General features: G+C 41.3%; 1 protein-coding gene across 1 annotated transcript in view; it reads left to right on the top strand.

The window, feature by feature from the left end:
- Positions 1–22,515, top strand: part of ATG7 (autophagy related 7) — a 222,420-nt gene that overhangs the window by 27,319 nt on the left and 172,586 nt on the right. Inside the window, exons 7-12 of the mRNA XM_023516977.1 lie at positions 4,886–4,974; positions 6,518–6,639; positions 10,262–10,352; positions 11,299–11,443; positions 14,744–14,902; positions 21,853–22,047. Of these exons, the coding sequence (XP_023372745.1) occupies positions 4,886–4,974; positions 6,518–6,639; positions 10,262–10,352; positions 11,299–11,443; positions 14,744–14,902; positions 21,853–22,047 (801 nt within the window). The remainder of the gene's footprint in view (positions 1–4,885; positions 4,975–6,517; positions 6,640–10,261; positions 10,353–11,298; positions 11,444–14,743; positions 14,903–21,852; positions 22,048–22,515) is intronic.

Raw genomic sequence — 22,515 nt, 5'->3', positions numbered from 1 at the left:
GATCAACATTATCACAGTCACAATATGGAAAAAATGGAGGGTGCAATGAATACTATTTTAAGACTTTTGTGTGTGGGGGGTAGTACTGCAATGAAGTATAATAAAAATCACATGAGTGTTCTCTTAGGTATTGCTACCTAGAGAGATCTGGGATCAGATTGGAGGGGTGTGTGTGTGTGTGTGAGGGCAGAGAGGTTGTGCAATGTCTTTTTTCTTATTTTTTTATTGAGACAAAGTTTTACTTAATTGCCCTCATTAGAGTACTGTGACATAGTTCACAGCAAACTCAAACTCTTGGGCTCAAGCAGTCTTCTTGCCTCAGTCTCCAAGTAGCTGGGACTACAGGCACCCACCGCAACACCATCTATTTTTAGAGAGGGGGTTTCGCTTTTGCTCAGGCTGGTCTCGAACTTCTGAACTCAAGCAATCTACCTGCCTTGGCCTCCCAGAGTGCTAGGATTATAGGTGTGAACTACTGTGGCTGGCCTTGAGGTTGTGCAATTTCATATAGCTTCTGTGCAGTTCTGATGCAGGTGGTCTGTGGTGGACCACACTTGGAGGAACTCTGCTGCTGATTATTAAGCAGGCATTGGCAACCCGCTTACACATTAGAATCCCCTGGAGAATCTTTTAAAACAACTAATGCTCAAGTTGAATCCCAGACCAATTAAATCAGAACCTCTGAAAGTGGCACTCATATAGAGCAGTATTTTTGAAAGCTTCCCAGGTGATGCCCAAGCATGTTTGAGAACCATGGCAATAGAGGGTTGAGGATCAGAGCAGTGCTTCTGAACCATCGTGGGCATAAGAATACCCCGTGTTCTTTTTAAAATACAGACTCTGATCCAGCAGGCCTGGGGAGGGGTCCTCCCAGGAGATGCTTATGCATGCAGGCCGCTGATGCATGGGCCACATTTTGAGGAACATGGGAAGACACAGAACCAATCCAGAGTTTTTGAGATAATGAAAAGTAGCCCAGAGATTTTTTTTTTCTCTATCTCTAAGACCACCTTCTCAAATGGCTCCCAAATTCAAGTCCATGGACTGGACCAGCTGCATCAGAATTACTCAGAAGCTTGATACAGATAAAGATATGGATGGCTGGGGTCGCCACTGAAGATTCTGAGTCTGTCAGTGATAATGTTGTTAGTAGCATTGTGTATATTCTAGAACTTTTCGTGTTCAGTGTCAGCTCATTTAGTCCTTGCTACAACTCGGTGAAATAGGTAATATTCTATCTCCCATGATTTTGATTTAAAAACTGCTGCCCTAGGCGCCTCATTTAACAAGAGGCTACTGGCAGCAGTCTTGGTTAACGCGATCTTTAAAGGTTCCCTGGGTGTTGATAATGTTTTATCTCCCTGTAGAAAAAGAAATACCGGCTCAGTGCCTGTGGCTCAAGTGGCTAAGGCGCCAGCCACATACACCCAAGGTGGTGGGCTCAAATCCAGCCCTGGCCCGCCAAACAACAATAATGGCTGCAACCAAAAAATAGCCAGGCGTTGTGGCGGATGCCTGTGGTCCCAGCTACTTGGGAGGCTGAGGCAGGAGACTCGCTTGAACCCAGGAGTTGGAGGTTGCTGTGAGCAGTGAAGTCATAGCACTCTACCCAGGGGACAGCTTGAGGCTCTGTCTCAAAAAAGAAAAAGAAATATCAGATAAATATACCTTGTATTTCCGGACTGATTAACCTTAAATATGAACTTGTTTGTATTAAATGTGAATCTTATCTGTCTACATTTTAGACATGAAAATGCTTCTGGACAGAAAAACCTTCAATTTTAGAAATATGAAAATGTTATGTAACAGAAGGCAGCAGATATTTTTAAGGAATATCTTTGAAATAATCAATAATTACCTGATAAAAGCAATACTGAAATTCATTTCAGAGATTTATTGACCATAGATGAAGACTACTTAATTGTCCTTCAAAAGGAAATAGAGGCCTGGTGTGGTGGCTCACACCTGTCATCCCAGTATTCTGTAAGGCTGAGGTTGGTGGATTGCTTGAGCTCAGGAGTTTCAGACCAGTCTGAGCAAGAGTGAGACCCCCACCTCTACTAACAATAGAAAAACTAGCTGGGTGTTGTGTGGTCCCAGCTACTCGGGAGGCTGAGGCAAGAGAATCGCTTGAGCCCAAGAGTTTGAGGTTGCTGTGAGCTATGAAGCCACAGCACTCTACTCAGGATGACAGATTAGGAGACTCTATCTCAAAAAAAAATAATAATAATATAGAGAGAGAAATAGAAAAATGTTTGGTACATCAATACAATTATATGCCATTCAGCTCTTACACACAATGGTTGTAGAACAACATTTATGGACCTGGAAGAGAATTTACAACATAAGAGCTATAAAACATTACCTATAGCATGATCTTATTTTTGTTTAAAAGTTGCAGTAATTAAAATATATTTATGCAAAAATTAAAGTTATGGGTGGTTATACACCAAGATGTTAAGGGTAGTTCTCTCTAGATGGTGAGTAGTCTTTCTTTCTTTCTTTTTTTAATCTGAATATGCTCCTGCTTTGTGGCTGACACTAACCAAGTATCATGGGGACTAAGTGAAAGTATTTGGGCTGATTCCATCCTTACAGAACTAACTGGATGTAGATTAAACAAAAAGATAACATCTTTTTATTTAACCCATGCTGTGCTTATAAGTGCTTATAAAGGAAAACTGTGGATTAATTCATGTTTCTCTGCCAGCCTTCTTCCCTCTCCCCTAATTTCCATCCATTACCTCCTTTCACTCATCCATCCATCCATTTATTTATCCATTCATCCTTTTTATCATTCAACAAACATTCACTAAGTATCTGCTATATATTAATGTCTCTCACTAATACTCCCTGCTCCCAAGATGTTCATTGTCTTCTTTTTTTTTTAAATTTTGGAATAATTTTAGATGTATAGAAGATAATTGCAAAGATAGTACAGAGAGTTCCCACATACCTTTACCCCATTTCAATTTTCTCTAACGTTATTACCGTGTATTATTACGGTATATTTGCCAGAACTGGGAAGCCAACATTAGCACATTATTATTAACACTAAACTTTATTTGGATTTTCCCAGTAACATCCTCTTTCTGCTCCAGGATCCAGTCCAGGGTGCTACATTGCATTTTATTGTCAGGGCTTAGTCTCCTCTGGTCTGTAGTAGTTTCTCAGACTTTCTTTAGTTTTGGTGGTCTTGGCTGTGGGCAAGATAAGCTGGTCAGTTATTTTTTTACAGTGTCTCTCCCTTTAGGTTTGTCTGATATGTTTTTGTGATCAGGCTGGGGTTATGGGTTTTTGAAAAGAATCCCACTGAGCGAAGCACCCTTTTGCCACATCATGTCCAGGGGTACCTGATATCCACTGCCATTCTGATAATGTTAAATCAATCACTTGGTTTTCCAGGTTTCTCTACTATAAATTTACATTTTTTTCTCGATAAGTGAGTCACTAAGTCCAGCTGTCCTCAAGGAGGGGAAGGATTACCTTTTCTCCAGAAGAGCAGTATCTATGTGTTTTGTTGGAAATCTTTAAGGAATAAATTATCCCAATGTGAGGTCAGAGTGACCTCATTTTGTAAAAATACTAACAAACAGTTTGAAGTCAAAAAATATTTGACAAACAATTTGAAGATCTCTTCCCATCCCCTTTCATAACTGAGCTAACTACTTGAGCAAATACACCCTGCAGAAACAGGAAGATTAGCTCAAAGCTGAAAAAACTTATGACCTTCACCTTCATTTATTCCATTATTTATATCAGTGTGGGCTCATTGATATTCATTTTATGTTTTGGGTTATAATCAAGCACTACCTTACTTTTTTGCTCCAATTGTTTGCACCTTGGCCACTAAGAGTCTTTCAGGTGGCTCCCTGATATGGATGGTGTGGCCCCATTTGAGTACCTTCTTATTTTCTGGTACTACAAGATGCTCCAGTCTCATTTTACATTTTCCCTGCCTGAGGCTTCGGATTAGCAGTGTGTCCTAGGAGCCCTTACTCCTTGTCTTGGAAATTGGTGTTTAGAAATCAAGATGTGGGTGCAGGGCATACATTGTCTTTGAGAGGAAGGAGATAGAAAAAGTGGAAAAAAGTTATGTGTAATCTACAAAGAGCCATGGAAGCAAGGAGTACAGAGTGGCTAATTTTTTTTATTATAATTTGGGATTAATTGAGGGTACAAAGAATTAGGTTACACTGATTGCATTTGTTAGGTAAAGTCCCTCTTATAGTTGTGTCCTAGCCCCAAGAGGTGTACCATACACCATGACCCTCTATCCTTCTCTCCAGAGTCTCCCCTTCTGCCAAAGGAAGTCTGCACTGAAGAAATGGTATTTTAAGTTGAATAGAGTTTCTAGAGGGAGGTCAGGATTAGAGGGGAGGGATGGAAAAAGGAGTAGGAGAAAGTGTATATTAGCACTGTCCAGGGCAACTGTCTTTTTAATTTGATCTGACTGTAGACTTAAAATGGTAATGGCCCTTCTTTAATTTTCTCATTAACATAGTCATTTCCACAAATACATTTATTTCATTGTATTTCTTTAAAGGAAGATTTTTCTCTATGTAAGCCCTGACTGTTGACTGTCTTCCCTCCGTCCCTGTCTTCCTTCTAGTCTTTTCTTCCTCCTAAATGTATCTAATTCTTACTCTCTGCCAGGCCTAATGCCAGGCACAGAAGGTGCAGGGAAGAATTTGACAGCTCATTTTATCAAGAAGTTTTCTAGTCCAGTGTGAGATCCTTCTGCTGTCTTCTGTTCCTTCTAGCCCTTTACCAAGTGTGTAATTATTTACAGAAAGCATACAAAGTGAAGAGGAAGTACCAGCAATGTCTGTATTGTGAATCTGACATGATACTTGACTCACTCGAAAGTCTCTTCTGTTCACAGGTAACAATTGGTGTATATGATCCCTGTAACTTAGCCCAGTACCCTGGATGGCCTTTGAGGAATGTTTTGGTCCTAGCAGCCCACAGATGGTATTTATAAGAGTGTGTCTGTCTGTCTTTGTCTGTATGTTTTCAACAAGGTGTCTGCCTCTGTCTGTATCTCTGTTTTCCCAAATGTATTTTTACATTTATAGCATGAAAACAAGATAACAAATTAATAAATCAGTCAGAACCCAATTTTCATACTAGTGAGCCTTTGGCCAGGTCTGTTAGGAAGCTGCAGATCATACTGATTGTACTGTGCTAAAGAGATTTTACATGAGGGTAAGGTGAGGTCCTATTGCTGAAATTCTGAAGCCCTCCTTTTCAGCTATCTGGTTTGCCTTCAGAGAGAACTTTCCTCTTATTACTGTCATCATTTTTTCTAACCCTAAAATACTAATAATTAAAACAGTGGGTATCTGAAAAGTCAATATATATTTTAAAAGATACTCAACATCATTAGTCATCAAAGAAATAAAATGAAAACCACAATGAGATGCTAATACATATCTACCAAAAGGACTTAACAGAAATAATCATACCAAGTATTGTAAAAGGTGTGGAGCAATTGGAACTCTGCTGAAAAATGGTTGGCAATCTACCAGAGTTAAAAATATCTATGGCTCAGCGATGTTACTGTTGAGTATATTATACACAGAAATGCACATGTAAATACAAGCAAAACACATATATAAGAATGTTTATGGCAACATTATTCTTAATCAAAACCTGGGAATAACCCACATGTCCTTAAATAATGAAATAGAGAATAAATTGTAGAGAACCCCTTACAATGGAAGGCCATGTTGCCACGAATGTTAGTGAACTACTGATGCATGTATCAACATGGGTAAACTTAAAAACAATATTGAGTGAAATGAGCTAGACTCCAAAGAATACACATTCTGTGATTTCATTTGTGTAAAATTCAAAATAGGCAAAGTGAATGCATAGACTTAGAAGTTAGAGTAGTTATTACTTTGGAAGAGGGTGGTTTATGACTGAGAGAAGTCATGAGGCAGGTTCCTTTATATTTGGGATTTGTGTTTTCTTTCTCTGCTTTACTTACATAAAAATGTTTATTTAAAATTATGAAGGTAGATAAATTATAGATTTTTCCCTAGAGAGATACCTATAATTAGCCAGGTGGTAAGTCTGTAGAGTGCAAATAGGATTCATAACTATTGATCTAACTGAGGTGCTATTTCACATGGAGAGAAAGGGAACCAGAAGAACCCTTGTCTTAAAGGTTCTTTTTAAATGTCTTATGAGCATTTTTTTCCTGTATTTAAAAGATTCATTTGTCTGAATTATTTATATTCAATGTGATTGTTATATACAATTCACCTAGAGTGAAATCACAGCCAATTCATTGTTCAGCCTTCCTCTAAATACTTGGAAGGAGGAAGCATATGTGAGTATGTTCAGAATCTCTCAAAAGTGAAGGCCATCCCCCAGGGGTGTCAGAGAGGCATAATTACAGTGAATTGAAATCTCTCCAACTGCTTTGCTGAAGCTCTTATGTGAGCTCTTTTTTTTCTTCCCTTAAAAAAATAAAAAAATAAAATAAAAATCCCGGATGTGACAACAGGAGTAGCAGTTTCCAGTCTGTTGAAGTCGTCTGCTTCCGCGACCGCACCATGCAGGGGGCGAGAGACATTGCCCACAGCATCATCTTCGAAGTGAAGCTTCCAGAAATGGCATTTAGCCCAGGTAATTTGCCGGTCTTTGAGAATGCATATAATTATCATTTATCAAAAATGAATCAGGTTTACTTTCCTTTCATTATTTCACAATGGCAGCAGAAGGGAGAGAAAAGTACAACTCCTTCTTCTTTGCTAGTGGGAACACCTACTTTGAGCAGAGGGCACACTCTGCTATTCAGCCTGGAACAAAGGCAAAGATTGTCACTAGGAAATTTTCTCCAGCCAGGTTTTTTAGTTTTGATGATTTCCTCCCCCGCCCAGTTTTTACTTTTATTTTTGTTTAATACATCCTCCATTTGTGGAGGATGAAGTATTAAGGCATTTACATATTTATTTATTTATTGTATACTTACAGTTGTGTGGGATTCTATTCTCCATATAATAAAGTGGTCAGTAAAAGTGCCTTTTCTCTTTCCACATTTAATATTTTCATTTGATCCTATGTGAAAGACATCAGCTATTATTTCTGTTTTGTAAATTGAGAAACTTAGCCAATAGACATTTTATCTATAGAGATATATATGTGTGTGTGTATGTGTATATATTTTTGCGTATGTACACATATGTATATTTATGTATGTCACAGAGATAGAATACATACGCAAGTTTGAGTAAAATAAGGATACTAATGGCCAACTGGAGGAATGTTCCTTATGAGGAACTCGTACCCTGTGTCAAAGACAGAGCACAATGTCTGGCATACCACACGTGCTTAAGAAATACTATTTTACCCTGATTTCCCATCTCATGTGAAGCCTGGTACTCTTATACCTCCTGCTGAGATAATCCCTCATATCCATGTGATTTACATGCTCTCTGCACAACTTTCACCTATGTTCAGTCTGTTCCTCGAAACATCCCCATGGTTCCAAGGCATAGTTTTTTCTTTAATCCATAGGGAAGGGAGGGGTGAGGTTGTCAAAATCTCCTCTGAGTTATCTTTCCTGGAGTGCAAAAGTCAGAAGAATTCAGGATTGACTCAGGCGATGTTTCATCAGCAATTCTAGGCTCTGGCACTGTGTTTTAAATAGACTTCTGGGAGAGATTGACAGGGTTCTCTGCTTGATCAGTCAAAGGAGGAGCTGTTTTTAGTTCAGAGCATTAAGAAATCCATTGCCTTTCTGCTGTCTTTAGATTGGATTGGAATGTATTGGATTTAGCACCCTCTTCTGGCACATTCTAAAATAGCATCTGTATATTGTCAGCTTACATGCCATACCTTTGTTTTATTAAACCATACTTAAAGGTATTCTAGGGGAGTACAGTGGGAGTTAATTAAAAAGTGATGTGAGTTTGGTATTGCCAGGCACCTTCCAGTGGTGCTCACTTAATCCTGCCGACCACCCTGTGGGAAAGTACTTTTCATTTTTATGATAAAGTCACTGAGTTACTTTCACTTGGTGCTCTCTGTAGTAAGGCTAAATGCTTGGCACTGCTGATATTCAAATTTGGGAACCACCATGCATTTCCACTGAAAACATTTTTCTATAGTAAATGAAGATTTTTTAGTTGAGGAAAGGCAAATGAACTTGTTTTTCATATAAATTAATATTTTCCCTCTTAGCTGTAAATAAAACTTTATGAAGAGTTATTTTATATCATAATGTGGGCTGAAGGTATTAGTATGGTAGTACTTTTGAGTATTTCTAAGATACCCCATAAGCACAATGGCATATGAAGTATTATTTTAAATATCCTTCTTTGGCTCCCTCTGGGTGCAGCCACACCCACTCTCCATCGCTGGCACAGTCTATCCTGGCACCTGGCAAACAGAGGGAGCAGCTACTGCTGGGACTGGGAGGAGATCCCCCCATTCATCTTCCCTCTGATCCTTCGTGTGCTTCTCCCAGTTTGTGAGCTGTGGGAGAATAGCACCTGATGCTCCCCTAAAAAAATCCTCTCATTAATTTGTGGTATATTATAGGAGTATAGCTTATATGGGGGCAAGTATGGTAAATTAAGTGTTATTGTCAATATTTTTTCATTATTAGTTTTGTTCTTTTTAAAGAGATGGAGGTCTTGTTGTGTTCACTAGTCTGGCCTTGAGCTCCTGGGCACAAGTGATCCTCCTGCCTCAGCCTTCTGAGTACCTGGGACTAGAGGCACCAGCCCAGTGGAGTTTGAGTGTGGAGATCTTTTAATTTTAAATGATACTTTATTTTTGTCTTATAACTGTAACAGGAGAAAACCTAGGCTGGAGTTATTGATTATGGAGTTTCAGGCTACAGTGAGCTATGATGATCCCAGTGCTCTCTAACGTGGACAAAAGAGTGAGACCCTGTCTCCAAAAAATAAAAGGGGGGGAAGGAGTATAGCCAAAAAACCAGTGTACAATTAGAAACAAAAACAAAATTCCTCCTACTAAAAATACATCTTTAAGTCAAGGAGTTTCTGTCCCTTCAGAGACTGTTACTTAAAGCAAACATTGGAGGTAATTCTGGAAGTGTAAGTTGTGGTTGGGTGAGTTCTCTGATTAGGAATCGAGGCTTTATTGTGAACAGTGAGATTCAGTGAGAAAGGGAGAATGATAGAGGTCTTGAGATACAGGGCTGGAAGACAGTGGATGGCCCTTACTAGCGAGATCTATAAGACGATGGCACCACCAAGGGCAGTAAGCCTTTCATTAATGTGAGGAGGTAGCAGGAGTGGCACAGAGCAATTGAGATCTTTAAGAGATTTTTGCAATAATAGGATAGAGCAGCATTTCCCTGAATGTGTCCTGTGAGATTTTAATTGGTGTTACAGAGTGATGGAGGCAGATAAGGAGAGCCTTGTAAGTTTGGAAGATGTAAACCAATAAAGGGGTATCTTTCTGCAGGCTGTGAAGAGCTTATATCTCTCTCACGTGCAATGTGACTCTTCAGATTTGGGTGGTAATGGGACTGGATATAAAATATAGTTATAAATATAGAAGCATTTCCAAGTCTGGTTAGCCACAGGATCCTTGTCCGTTGAGAGCACTTCAGGAACTGTTGGAATTAGAGTTACAGAGGCTTCCGTAGCAGGAATTAAAAGAGGGCGGTGGAGAATGGATAACTCAGGGAAGGGGTAATTCAGAACAGATAAAGATTAAAGGAGGTTAAAGGAGAGGGCAACTTAACAGAGGGCCGTGAGCACCTGGGACTGCAGTCTGTACACAGGTATGGAGAGGCTGAGCCAGAGGGACATGGTAAGGATGGCAACAGGAGGGAGGCACTGAGCTAGCGGGTCCCCTCCCCATAGGAATGTCAGTGCTGCAGTTACGTTGGCTTGTCTTGCTTCCATAGAGAGCCCTCCACGGGGTGATACCTACTCCAGACGTGTCTTTTTGAGGGGCACCTTCCGGTAACATTGGAACTGAGGCACGTTGGGCCAGAATTAAGGGCTATTTCAGAAGCTCCTATATGAGACTGTACTCCAGTGTGATGGGCTGTAAACAAGATTCCCAGGAGCTGAGGAAGATGAGGAGGCAGCTGTACACGTAGATGGAAGTGCAGGCACTGGGACTGCTTTGGGAAAGAAGCGAACCAAAAGCTTAACACTGGTGGGCTGTCGTGAACGTTGACCGTTTTTTAAGCAAGCTTACTGCTTGACTTGTTTGTTTTTATTCTCCCTTCTTTCATTAAACTTAGCATTTTATTTGCCTTAAGATTGTCCTAAAGCAGTTGGATGGGAAAAGAATCAGAAAGGAGGCATGGGACCGAGGATGGTGAACCTCAGTGACTGTATGGACCCTAAAAGGTATATTTGGGGAGCCACTTTCTCCAGGGGGATTATTCATACACCAGGTTCTGTCAGGCCAACACCGTGTTCCATAATTCAGTTCAGGGCTGCTGTTCATATTGACAGGAAGTGTTCTTCTGCTCTTTGCTACGTGACTCTGAGGTTTGGATGTAGGAATCAGTATTAGCGATGGATATCCTGAAGGGCACACAGTTCATCTGTTCTTCCAGTAGTGTCCGACCTTTTTTCTTTTCTGCCACACATGGGAAGAATAAGAGTTGTCTTAGGCCATGTAGTAAATACACAAATACTAATGAAAGTTGATGAGCCAGAGAAAAGGCCTGTGCATTCTTCTTGTGATATCTGACACCACAGATAAACAGAACAGTCCTCAGGTAATCTGCATGCAGCCCGGGGGCCCCAGTTTGGACACCTCTGTTAGACACTTGTTCTTGCTTCAAGTTCAGACTTTCAGACGGTATGCCCGTAGCCCCCTTTGGTTCTTTATTCATTGCCCTGTAGCTTTGTCCTTTTGGCCCACATTGAAGGACGTTGCAAGAAGTATTTCAGGGAAACCAGTGCTGTATTTGAGGGTGAATATTAAAGAGACATGGAGGAAATTTCTGTTTTCACTACTAGTAAAAACTTTCCTTTTAATCATCAGCTGGTGTGTTTTTATTCGTGGACACATTGACTGTTAGAATTGGCCTTGTTTTTCTTTTTACCTTGGCCACTAGGAGCTCAGTATTAAGTTTGTGGCCCACCACTAGCAGCAGCAGATGACTGCAGTGGTCTGAGTTCTGTGTGGGAACCTTTCTCCTCCTTGCTCACCCTTCTAAGCTTTATCCCTTTGGTCACAATTGCCTTATTGTGTATTTCATTTTCTCCCATAGCTACTTCATACCTGTATCTTTGTGGGGATAAATGAGTCAACGACTGAATAAATAAATCTCTCATTTTCTAGGTTAGCTGAGTCATCAGTGGATCTAAATCTCAAATTGATGTGTTGGAGGTTGGTCCCTACTTTAGACTTGGACAAGGTCGTGTCCACCAAATGTCTGCTGCTTGGAGCCGGCACCTTGGGTTGTAACGTAGCCAGGACGTTAATGGTAAGTTTGTGGGGGCCAAGTGGCCCCTCTGAAGCTATGGCTTCCCTTCTTGTTTCATTTACACAACTGCCTTCCATCTCCCAGATTCCCCCTGGCCCCCCCCCCCACTCTTCCTCCCTTTCTTTTTTCTTTTCTCAGTGTCTTTTTCATTATAAAAGAAACGTATGCTTTTATTGGAAGAGAGAAACAGAAAATCTTCTTCTAAATCATCCTAAGTCCTACTTCCTAGAATTAAGCAGACTTTGTAGATCAGTATGCCATCTGGATCTTTCCAGAGATGATGTTGGCATATTTAAAGCAAGTTCAGATTCTTTTCCTTTTTTTTTTTTTCCCTATTAGAGACTCTATTAGAAAACATCCTTGTACTTGTATGTTGACATAGCCATAGGATTATCTCTCTAGGAAAACAGCCCTAGATGTAGCACTGCCATGTTAGAGAGACAATTATTTATTAAACAAACACTAGAAGGAGGTAAGTAGAAAAGTGATAGGAAGATGTGTGTCGCCTTCCTCTTGTATGATTTTTATACTTTACAAATTTTCTATCATGGGTCTACGCTGACTTTATAATTCTTGAAAATGTTAAGAAAAGCTAAGTACCTAATAATTCTAGAGGTTAGAAAGAGACAATAAAATAAATTACACAAAAGGAAGGCGTTAATAAAGAAAAAAGTCGGGGTTAATGAGTCTGAGAGCAAAACAAAATAAACAATTATAGGACGGATAAATAAATTATTTAGTAGTTTTTAGTGCTCCAGAAGGCTGACAAAATGACAAGCCTCCTTGGCAAGGCTGAATAAGAGAAAAAAGGAGAAAACACAAACATACATTTAGGAATATGGAAAGATTTCTCAAAAGAGAAAATTTAAAAGAATACCAATGTATTTAATGTCAATTAAGTTTTAAAGTTAGATGAAACGTGTTGCGTAGTTTGAAATGCATGCTTTGCTATGACGCAAACTTTTTTTTTTTTTTGGACAGAGTCTCAAGCTATTGCCCTGGGTAGAGTGCTGTGGCATCATCATAGCTCACAGCAGCCTCCAACTCTTGGGCTCAAGCGATCCTCTTGCCCCAGTTTTTTCTATTTTTAGTAGAGATAAGGTCTCGCTTTTTTGCTCAGGCTGGTTTCAAACTTGTGAGCTCATGTAGTCCACCCACCTTGGCCTTCCAGCATGCCAGGATTACAGGAATGAGCCACCGCACTCGGCCTTGGAGACAGGGTCTTGCTGTGTTCTCCAGGCTGGGCATGAACCGCTGTCTTCCCACTTCAGTCCTACAGGTGCACACTGCTGCGTCTGGCTTCCTCAGATGATCAAGTACAATTCACTGAAACATTTCCCTAATGGTTAGCAGTAACGTTTCCAGTTTTTTACTATTATAAATTGTGTTACAAAGAACATCTTTGTGATTGCATCTCTGTCAGTATGTCAGATTATTTCATAGGATAAATTGCTGGAAGTAGGTCATAGGATATAAATATTTTTAAGATTCTAGAAGCGTATTGCCAAATTGCTTTCCAGACAAATGACACTAGTTTAACACTGTTAACCAATAAGATGGTTTTTTCACTACCACATTGTCATCCACATTCAACATTATAATTTTCTCCAATCTTTGTATTAGCCATAAAAACTGTGTAGCATTCTAGGAAGCTGAAAGTTAAGTGCAAATACACCTGCATGTAACTAACCCGTGGTGTGTTTGTGATGTGTCTGGCTTTCTTACCACTGGGCAGCACCTTTCCAGACCGCTCCCTTCGCTATCCACTCAGCAGTTGCTTTGAGGAATGTAAAACTACTTCAGAAGTAAATATCCCCAAAGCAAGCACAAGTGACTCGGACTTTCTATGCCTTTATTTCTTCCATGGTAGGTTGCTTAGCTTGTGCAAGTAATTTAATAAAACTGGGTGGGTAGACCAAAAGGTTACTAGTCTGTGTACAAACAGCCAGTCTAAACTGTGCTTATGAAAGGTGGATCCTGATCTGTCATCCTCAACCCTGAAAATGAATCTTGGGTCCTTGTTGACTGTCCCTCTAAAGCCAGCATTATAATTGAATCCTACGGTTCCTAATGGAAGGATATTGAAATAAGAATTCAATGTTAATTCTGCAGCCAGTCATGGCAGGACTTCTCTCAGGCTGCTCTGCTTACAAACTGTCAACTGAAGTACACTCTACCCCACCCCACCCCAACCCCCAAAGTAGGCATCTTCATTTGGTTGCGACTCTGGCGACCTCGTTCATGCCTCATCATCAATCACATGACCATAGGCAAGCCACTTACCTTTTCTGGGCTTCAGTTTCCATATCAGTAAAACAAAGTGGTTAGACTAAGGATTTAGAGATCCCATCCAACTTTAAAATTGTCTGATTGTATAAAGCTTTATAGGACACGTAATTGAAGTTTATAAAATCACACAAACTATTTCTAAGAATGTAGAATTGTTCCCTAAATTCTAGGTCATTAATAAGGCTCTGCCTCTTAGAGAAATAGTACAGAATATTCCATAATATTGTACAGTGGGAAATAATTTCTAACTCAATCTGAGGACTTACTTTAGGCTTTAAATGAGCTTCAAAAGTAGTTATTATTTATACTTAATAACTACTTATTAACTTCCCTTATTCATTAAGGGAAATCAAAGATACTTAGGGGCTATTGCTAAGTCTTTTAAAACAGCAATGTAGGCTCGGCGCCTGTGGTTGAAGTGGCTAAGGCGCCAGCCACATACACCTAAGGTGGCGGGTTCGAATCCAGCCTGGGCCCGCCAAAACCACAATGACGGCTGCAACAAAAAAAATAGCCAGGCATTGTGGTGAGCACCTGTGGTCCCAGCTACTAGGGAGGCTGAGGCAGGAGACTTGCTTGAGCTCAGGAGTTGGAGGTTGCTGTGAGCTGTAATGCTACAGCATTCTACCCAGGAGAATAGCTTGAGGCTCTGTCTCAAAATAAATAAATAAAAAATAAAACAGCAATGTAGACGGTTTTGTTGGGATTGACCTCCAAGTCTTTCTCTGCTGCTTCTGTCAAAAATAATGAATTATTAGTCTGACCCACTCTTATATTTTAATAAATCTCATTACTACAGGAAACCAGGCAGTGAGTATATAATTATTTTTGGTTCTTAAAGGAAGTCCATATTTTACTTATCAAAAACTGAATTTCTATAGTTTTGTATCTGAAGTTTCTTGTATTTTTGAGTTTCTCAGGTTGCCCCAAAGCAACACCTCTTTCATGATTTCACCAGATATGCCCTGTGAAATATTCATCAAAAACACACCATGATCTGTTCCCACACAGGGTTGGGGCGTCAGACACATCACATTTGTGGACAATGCCAAGATCTCCTACTCCAATCCTATAAGGCAGCCTCTGTATGAGTTTGAAGATTGCTTAGGAGGTGGGAAGCCCAAGGCTCTGGCTGCAGCAGACCGGCTCCAGAAAATATTCCCGGGAGTGGTATGTTGATGCTTTGGGGGAACGTCAGAGAACTTTCTCTTATATTTTTAAATGTTTAAGTCTTGGGAATGAGGCACTGTGGTATTGGTGCAAGGGTCAAACATCTACCACAGGGGTCCTCAAACCTTTTAAAGAGGGGGCCAGTTCACTGTCCCTCAGACCATTGGAGAGCCCGACTGCGGGCCTGGGATGAGTCAGCTGCTAAGCAGGACATGCAGGGGCAGCAAAAATACTCAGCGGGCTGGATAAATGTCCTAGGCCGGCCGTATGTGGTCTGCGGGCCATAGTTTGAGGACGCCTGATCTATCACTTTCTACCAGGCATTCTTCATGTGGTTGAGCCTCTGTTTCCTCATCTCAGAGATGGGGATAAAAAAACATAGCAAAATTCTCATATGTTCTTGAAAAAATGAGATGAATGTGTGAAGAAATGTTTTTTTTTTTTTTTTTTTTAGACAGAGCCTCAAGCTGTCCCCCTGGGTAGAGTGCCGTGGCATTACAGCTCACAGCAACCTCCAACTCCTGGGCTCAAGCGAGTCTCTTGCCTCCGCCTCCCAAGTAGCTGGGACCACAGGCGCCCGCCACAACGCCCGGCTATTTTTTGGTTGCAGCCGTCATTGTTGTTTGGCGGGTCCGGGCTGGGGATTCGAACCCGCCACCTTAGGTGTACGTGGCTGACGCCTTAGCCGGTTGAGCTATAGGCGCCGAGCCAAGAAATGTTTTATAAGTTGCAAAGAATTGTATGCATTTAAGTTGAGAAATTTGGGGGTAGGTATGTGGGTAGATATATTTTTACGTTCTGCCTGATTCCAAAAGAATTTATAGTGGCGCATATCTCAGATATTACTTTTCGTCCATTTCTGGAGCACTTCGTAGTTACTTAATGTAGGTTTATGAAGTTAAATTGAATGCAAGTCTTTGCAGAAGAAAGATTGTGCTGAAAGTTTAGCTTTTTTTTCCAGCTACTTATTTTTGAGTTGTATCATTTGCTGTAGAAACACCAGATAACAAGAGAAAAGTCATTCAGCAGATTTGATTCAACATCTTGAGAGTTTTTTCCCTAAGGTCAACTGGCAGAGGAGATTCTGCATCTTGAATGCTTGATCGGTTTATCTGACAGGAGTCAGATCAGGTGTCTCCAAAGCATCTGCTTATATTTCAAATGCCAGAAGAGGCTCTCAGCCCTAGCCACAAAAAAAGCCCACTTTCTCAAAGTTTCTCTCTTTAGCCACTTGTTATTAAATTCCTTCATTTTATTTATTTATGTATTCATTCATTCATTTTTATTTATTTATTTATTTGTAGTTTTTGGCCAGGGCCCGGCTTGAATTCACCACCTCCAGTATATGGGGCCGGTGCCCTATTCCTTTGAGCCACAGGCGCCACCCTCATTCATTTATTTTTGTGAGACAGAGTCTCACTCTGTTGCCCAGACTAGAGTGCCATAGTGTCAGCCTAGCTCACAGCAAACTACTCAGTTCAAGTTTTCCTCCTGCCTCAGCCTTCCCAATACCTGGGACCACAGGTGCCCACCACAATGCCTGGCCAATTTTTCTTTTTTTAGTAGAGATGGGATCTCTCTTTTGCTCAGGCTGGTCTCCAACTCCTGAGCTCAGACAATCTACCTGCCTTGGCCTCTCAGAGTGTTAGAATCATAGATGTGAGTCAGCGTGGCTGGCCATTCCTTCATTTTAGAAAGCTTTGCTTTGAAAGCAATGTTAAAAGTTTTGTCCATTTTACCAGTCTCCCTAAGGAACTTCATTTACTGGGTTTAATTCAAAAGTATTGATAAGCACCCGCTGTGTACCCAGCTGTGTGCTGGATGCCAGAAGGACTAAGAATAAATTGCAACCCTGCCACTGAGAAGGCATATTAGTTAGGTTTTTGCTGTAAAAATACTGTATGTTGCACAATCCCCAAATCTCAGTGGCTTCCAGTTGCAAACATTTCTTTCTTTCTCACTGGTGTGCAGGTTGGGTATGGATCAACTTCTGGGGCTAGACTGAATTCTAGATGTTGAGTCAAGTTCTGATTCACTGTATATGTTATTTCAAATCTAGGGTAATGGAAAAGCAGTCCTCTGGGTCCTTTGCTTGTTATGGTAGAACGTGTAAACTTAGAAGGATTGGTGATTATTGTGCCCCTTAAAGTTAGGGTCTCAGCTCAACCATGGTGCAGAGCGACGTCTTCCATTTTTATTGCCAAAGCAAGTCTCAGGCTGAGCCCAAAGTCGTGGATCAGTCAGTATACTCTGCCTTCCTAGTGTGAGATCCCGCAAAGTCATGTTGCAAAGGGTGCGGATCATAATTCTATCAGAGGGAGGAAGTGCAGAGTTAGGAAGAATAATTCAGTTTATCACTGGAGAATATTATGAACCCTCAAGGCCAGACAGACTGGGCTTTGAATCTGAGCTTTGCCACTTACTAGTTACCTGAAATTTTTGCTAATTTAAATCCCAGCCATTGTCAATGACCCAATACAGTTCCTTCTACTTACTTGTTTAGTTATGCCATTACATACTCCATTGGTAATTTACTTAAGGCCTACTATGGGCCAGGGACAGGGGATCTCAGCTTCCTCTCCCCTGAATGGAATTCACAGTCTAGTGGGGGAGATGGTCATTAACAAATAATTTCACAAATAATTATAATTGTATTAAGTGCATGGAACAGGAGCTCGATTGCCATGAGAACCTGTAATCAGAAGGCCTAACCAACACTGTGGTGGGGGTGGGATCAGGGAAGACTTCTTGAAGAAACAAAACCCTCAACAATGAAGGGAAGTTAGTGAGACTGAGGTAGCTTTTCGTTTTTGTTCTCAATTATACTTGACCCAAACTAACTGTATTCTGGCTCCAGGCCTCAAGTGACTCAACTTCATAAGAAACTCTTGATTTTATCTGCATGGTATTCCTGGAATAATTTTCATATGCCAGGATGTAAATGTCACATTGACCGTTTCCAAGTGCCTTAAAAAATGCTATGGTATCCCAGCTGCTCAGGGGGCTGAGGCCAGGGAATTGCTTAAGCCCAAGAGCTGGAGGTTGCTGTGAGCTGTGACGCCATGGCACTTTACTGAAGGGGACAGAGTGAGATTCTGTCTCTAAAAAAAAAAAAATGCTATAGTAAAATTACCTTAAAAGAACTGCTCTGTTGCAAGTACCTACGTCTGATCCTAGGCTGAGTTAACTGAATAAGAAAACAACTTGTATTTTATAAATGAAATTTAACTATTTGAGGTCACCGTATTTTTTAAAACAAGGCAATACAATTTAAGATTATGAGGTTTGGATTTTGAGGTTTTAAAATCCAATTCTGGACATCTGCTTCCAACCTTAATCAGTAACTAATACTAGGCTAAGCTCTCCCACCATAAACAGTTATGCACCTGGAAAAAATACATAAAGTAACTCATTTCAGACAGTGAATAGGTAGTGAAAGGCTGTCTTTCCACACAGGGAAGGATTTGACCCCTCTCATTACAGGGAGGCTCTTTCTGGCCCATGCCAGAGCCCATAGGAGCCTTATGAGGTACTCTTGGTCTTGATGAGTGGAGGGAACAGAGGTCAAAGCAGCTGAGGTGGCTGAAAGATGTAGTACCAGACATAGGGACCTGCGCAGAAGAGTTCCAGAAAATTGCCTGGCAGCATCTGAGTCTTTGACTGAGTAGTGAGTGATGAATGCTCAAGGCAGGACTCTGTCAGCAGCCTGGGTGGAAAACACTGCCGGGAGCTGTGGGCAGAGCAGAGATTCCAGAACTCCCGCGGGCTGGGGGATACTGGAGTGCCAGCTGCCCAGAGAGAAGAGGGCCTGTTGAATATTCTGAGCTCTTAAGTGACAACCAGAAAGGCCACAGAAGATAAAAGCTAAAACTTATAAGGCTTCTACGAGAAAGCATCTCAGTGGTCTTGTGATAGGCAAAGATTTCTTGGGACCTAATAAATACGAACCATAAAGGAAAAATTTGACTTTATCAAAATTAAAAACTTTTGCTTTTCAAAAGATGTCAGTAAGAAGCCAAACTGAGAAAACATTTGTGGGAATGTATTTGACAAAAGCTTTCATCCAGAGTACTACATAAAGAGCTCCATATACGTGAGACGGGCTCACCAGGGACAAAAGGCCTGGACAGGTGCTGACTTCATAGTGAGGATTGTGACTGGCGAGTGAGCTGATGAAAGTGCTTACCCTCAGCCAGCATCAGGGAAATACAGATTAAAGCCATGGACATACATCTCTCCACACTCACTAAAATGGCTAAAATGCAGAAGTCTGGCGGTCCTAAATGTTGTCAGGCTGTGGAACAACCAAAGCTGTCCTGTTCTGCTGCTGTCAGTCTGGGTGTTTCTCATGAAGTCAAGCACACACACTTCCTAATGACCCAGACAGCACACTTTGATATTTACCTGAAGGAACTAAAATACACACACACTAAATTACTTGTAGGAAAATGTCCATAGGCAGCTTTATTTATAATAAAATGGAGAAATAACCATTAACAGGAGAATGAATAAACAAATGGTGGTGTAGTTGCACAATAAAAAGGAATATACTTTTTTTTTTTTTTTTTTTAGGGACATACTATTGATACTTAACAATATGGATGAAACTCAAAAGCATTATGCTAAGCATAAAAAAAAGCCAAACACAGGCAGGAATATACTCCGGGATATCATTTATACCAGGTTTTGGAATAGGCAAAACTAGCCTATGGCTCATAAAGTCCGAAGGGAGGTTGTCCAGGGGTAGTGGGAATTGACTAGGAAGGGGTACAACAGCGTGCTCTGGGGTCGTGGGCACGTGCTACGTCTTTATTCCCCTTTCTTCTTTCTTCTTTTGTTGGGTCAGAGTCAGCCGCAGGCTCCGCAGTGTTCTGTATCTTGATACGTTAACCTGCAGTTTGTCGGAATACTTTGAACTATACATGTGAGAGCTGCGTATTGTACTTTATGTTACTCCTCGCCTTCGCTTACTCCTTTGAGCCATCGGGAGGGTTTTAGAAAATATTAATACCTGGACTCACTTTTAGAGATTGCAGCTTAAATGGTCTGAGGAAAAGCCCAGGCATTAGGAATTTTTAAGACTCTCTAGGTGGTTCTGCATACGGCCAAGGTGGAAACTAGTGTGTTGAAACTTGCTGAATTCCAGCCTGCAGGGTGTGGACCATACAGGTTGGCTCCCGTCAGCTTACTGGGAGAGTACGTGGACATCACTTAGTTAGCAAAGTTTATGTGGGTAAGGATCAGTTACTGAAAAGTCTGTAATTGGTATTGGATAATTATGCTTCCATCTTGGTGTTATTAAAATGTATACATAATAGCTTTTTAGATCAAGGAACCGTCGTGTAAAATGCTTTGTCAGTTAGAATATGCCAGTAAGCTGTTACAGGTGTTATTACTGTCATCGTTGTTTTTTTATTGTTTATGGTAGTATTTGGTACCCGGTAGATGTACAACATTTAATGAATTAGTGAGATCCTGGTAGTTGTCTCTGGATGGTGTTATTCTTTTTTTTTTAGAGACAGAGTCTCACTTTATCGCCCTTGGTAGAGTGCTATGGCGTCATAACTCACAGCAACCTCCAACTCCTGGGCTTAAGCAATTCTCTTGCCTCAGCCTCCCGAGCAGCTGGGACTACAGGTGCCCAGCACAACACCCAGCTATTGTTTGTTGCAGTTTAGCCGGGGCAGGGTTTGAACTCACCACCCTTGGTATATGGGGCTGGTGCCCTGCTCACTGAGCCACAGGCACTGCCTGTGAATTATTCTTAAAAGGGACTGGTTTGTGAACCTTTCTTCTTTCTGAAGTCCCTTCGCCCTGGTGTCCTTTCTTGCTTTACTTTCTTTTTCATTCTTTTTGAAATTGTTGCCATCTCTTACTTGCATTCCAAGGATTTAGGTTAAATTGATAATCAGGAGAAAATATCTGCAATCTTCAGATTATCAATAGATTTTCCTTTGTGAAAAGACTTGTCTTGCCCCTTAAGCTATTATTGTAGTGACATGAGAGATTTTGGCAAACGAATGAAAAAGCTATGTTTTCACACACTTATTTACCTATGGCCAGTGATATGCAGAAGTGAAGGGTGCAGTTTATAGTTCTAGAACACTTTCTTTTCTGTGGAAAGTCAGTGTCCCTGGCTTCATTAGCACCCTTTTGTGACTCACTGTTGATGTGCTAAGACATTATGGAGTCATCAAGGGGCAGATAGAAAATTGTAGAGCTGTTCTGAAGCCCTGTGGACAATTCAGGACAGTTTGGGCTGCTGGGAAGCTTCTAGTTTTGTACAGGGAATGGACCGTCACCTCTGTACCACACTCTGCTGTTGCCCATCCCAACCCCTTCACCACCACACCACCCCCCATATCAACATACTCCTAAGTAGATTTTCTGGTTATAAGTTAGCAAGTAGAGTTTTTGTTTTTGAGTACTTAAAACATGTGTATACTCCTGAGAGGATTAAGGCATGATTATCAGTCATTCTAACCTTATGCAAATTTATTAAATCAAATTATTTTTGGTGGCATACCTCATTTGGAGATGATTCACTGAAGAAATGGAGAGGAGGGCAATTTGGGAGCAGGTAGAGAAAGAGCCTCGGTGGAAAGAGAGAACTTGAGCAGGCAAACGGTATTGTGGCAGGAAAGGGCCACAGAGACACAGTTTTCCTCCAGTGTCTTCCTTACCACAGACAGGAAGTGGCCTCCTCTTTTCTGAAAGTGTGATCCATAGGTCTCTGCTGCCTCACCCTGCCTCAGGGCCCCTGGGGTGACAAGTTGACTGGTCTGGGATACACAGGTGAAGAGGTGGATGGTGCAGACAGGGTGAGGAAAAGCAGCAGAATCGCACGTGGGGAAGTTTCTGATATAAGTGGCCAGGCGTGTGTGCTGGTGGGCTCTGAGATGTCCCCTGTCCCTTTGCTTTAGACATCAGTGTACTCTGTGTTTCCCTAGAACGCTAGAGGGTTCAACATGAGTATCCCCATGCCTGGACATCCGGTGAACTTCTCCAGCGTCACCTTGGAGCAAGCCCACAGGGATGTGGGGCAGCTGGAGCAACTCATCGAAAGTCATGATGTCATTTTCCTATTGATGGATACCAGGGAGAGCCGATGGCTTCCCACTGTCATCGCTGCAAGCAAGAGAAAGGTAGAGTAAGAGGGGTGCGGGGGCACGTATGTGTAGTCCCAGCTACTAAGGAGGCTAAGGAGGGAGGATTGTTGGAGGCCAGCTTGGGCAACATAGCCTGACCTTGTCTATTAAGAAAGAGAAAAGTAAAAAAGAAGAGAGAAAAGTAGAATGTGGTGGCATTTGTCTCTCATTGTGACTTAACGTACTGCTACCCCAGAGGGAGCCATGTTCCCAACCCTACCACCCCTCCAGGAAACAGTGACCTGCTGACCTTCTACGTAGTGCCAAAGGGCTTTCGCTGCAGACTGTGTCATTGCATCACTCACCATCACCCAGTATAATAAGTATCAGCTACTGCTTAATTTTCATAACAGTCCTTTGAGGTACCCTACACTGAAAGGTGTGCCATACTTACATTAAAATACAAGTTCCCAGAGGACAGAGACTTTTTCGTACTTACTGCTATATGGACAGTGACAACTTCAG

This window comes from Otolemur garnettii, unplaced genomic scaffold (genome assembly GCF_000181295.1).
Source record: "Otolemur garnettii isolate 467f Iridium unplaced genomic scaffold, OtoGar3 scaffold00101, whole genome shotgun sequence".
Classification (NCBI taxonomy): domain Eukaryota; kingdom Metazoa; phylum Chordata; class Mammalia; order Primates; family Galagidae; genus Otolemur; species Otolemur garnettii.
This window is presented reverse-complemented; position numbering and strand designations above follow the sequence as displayed.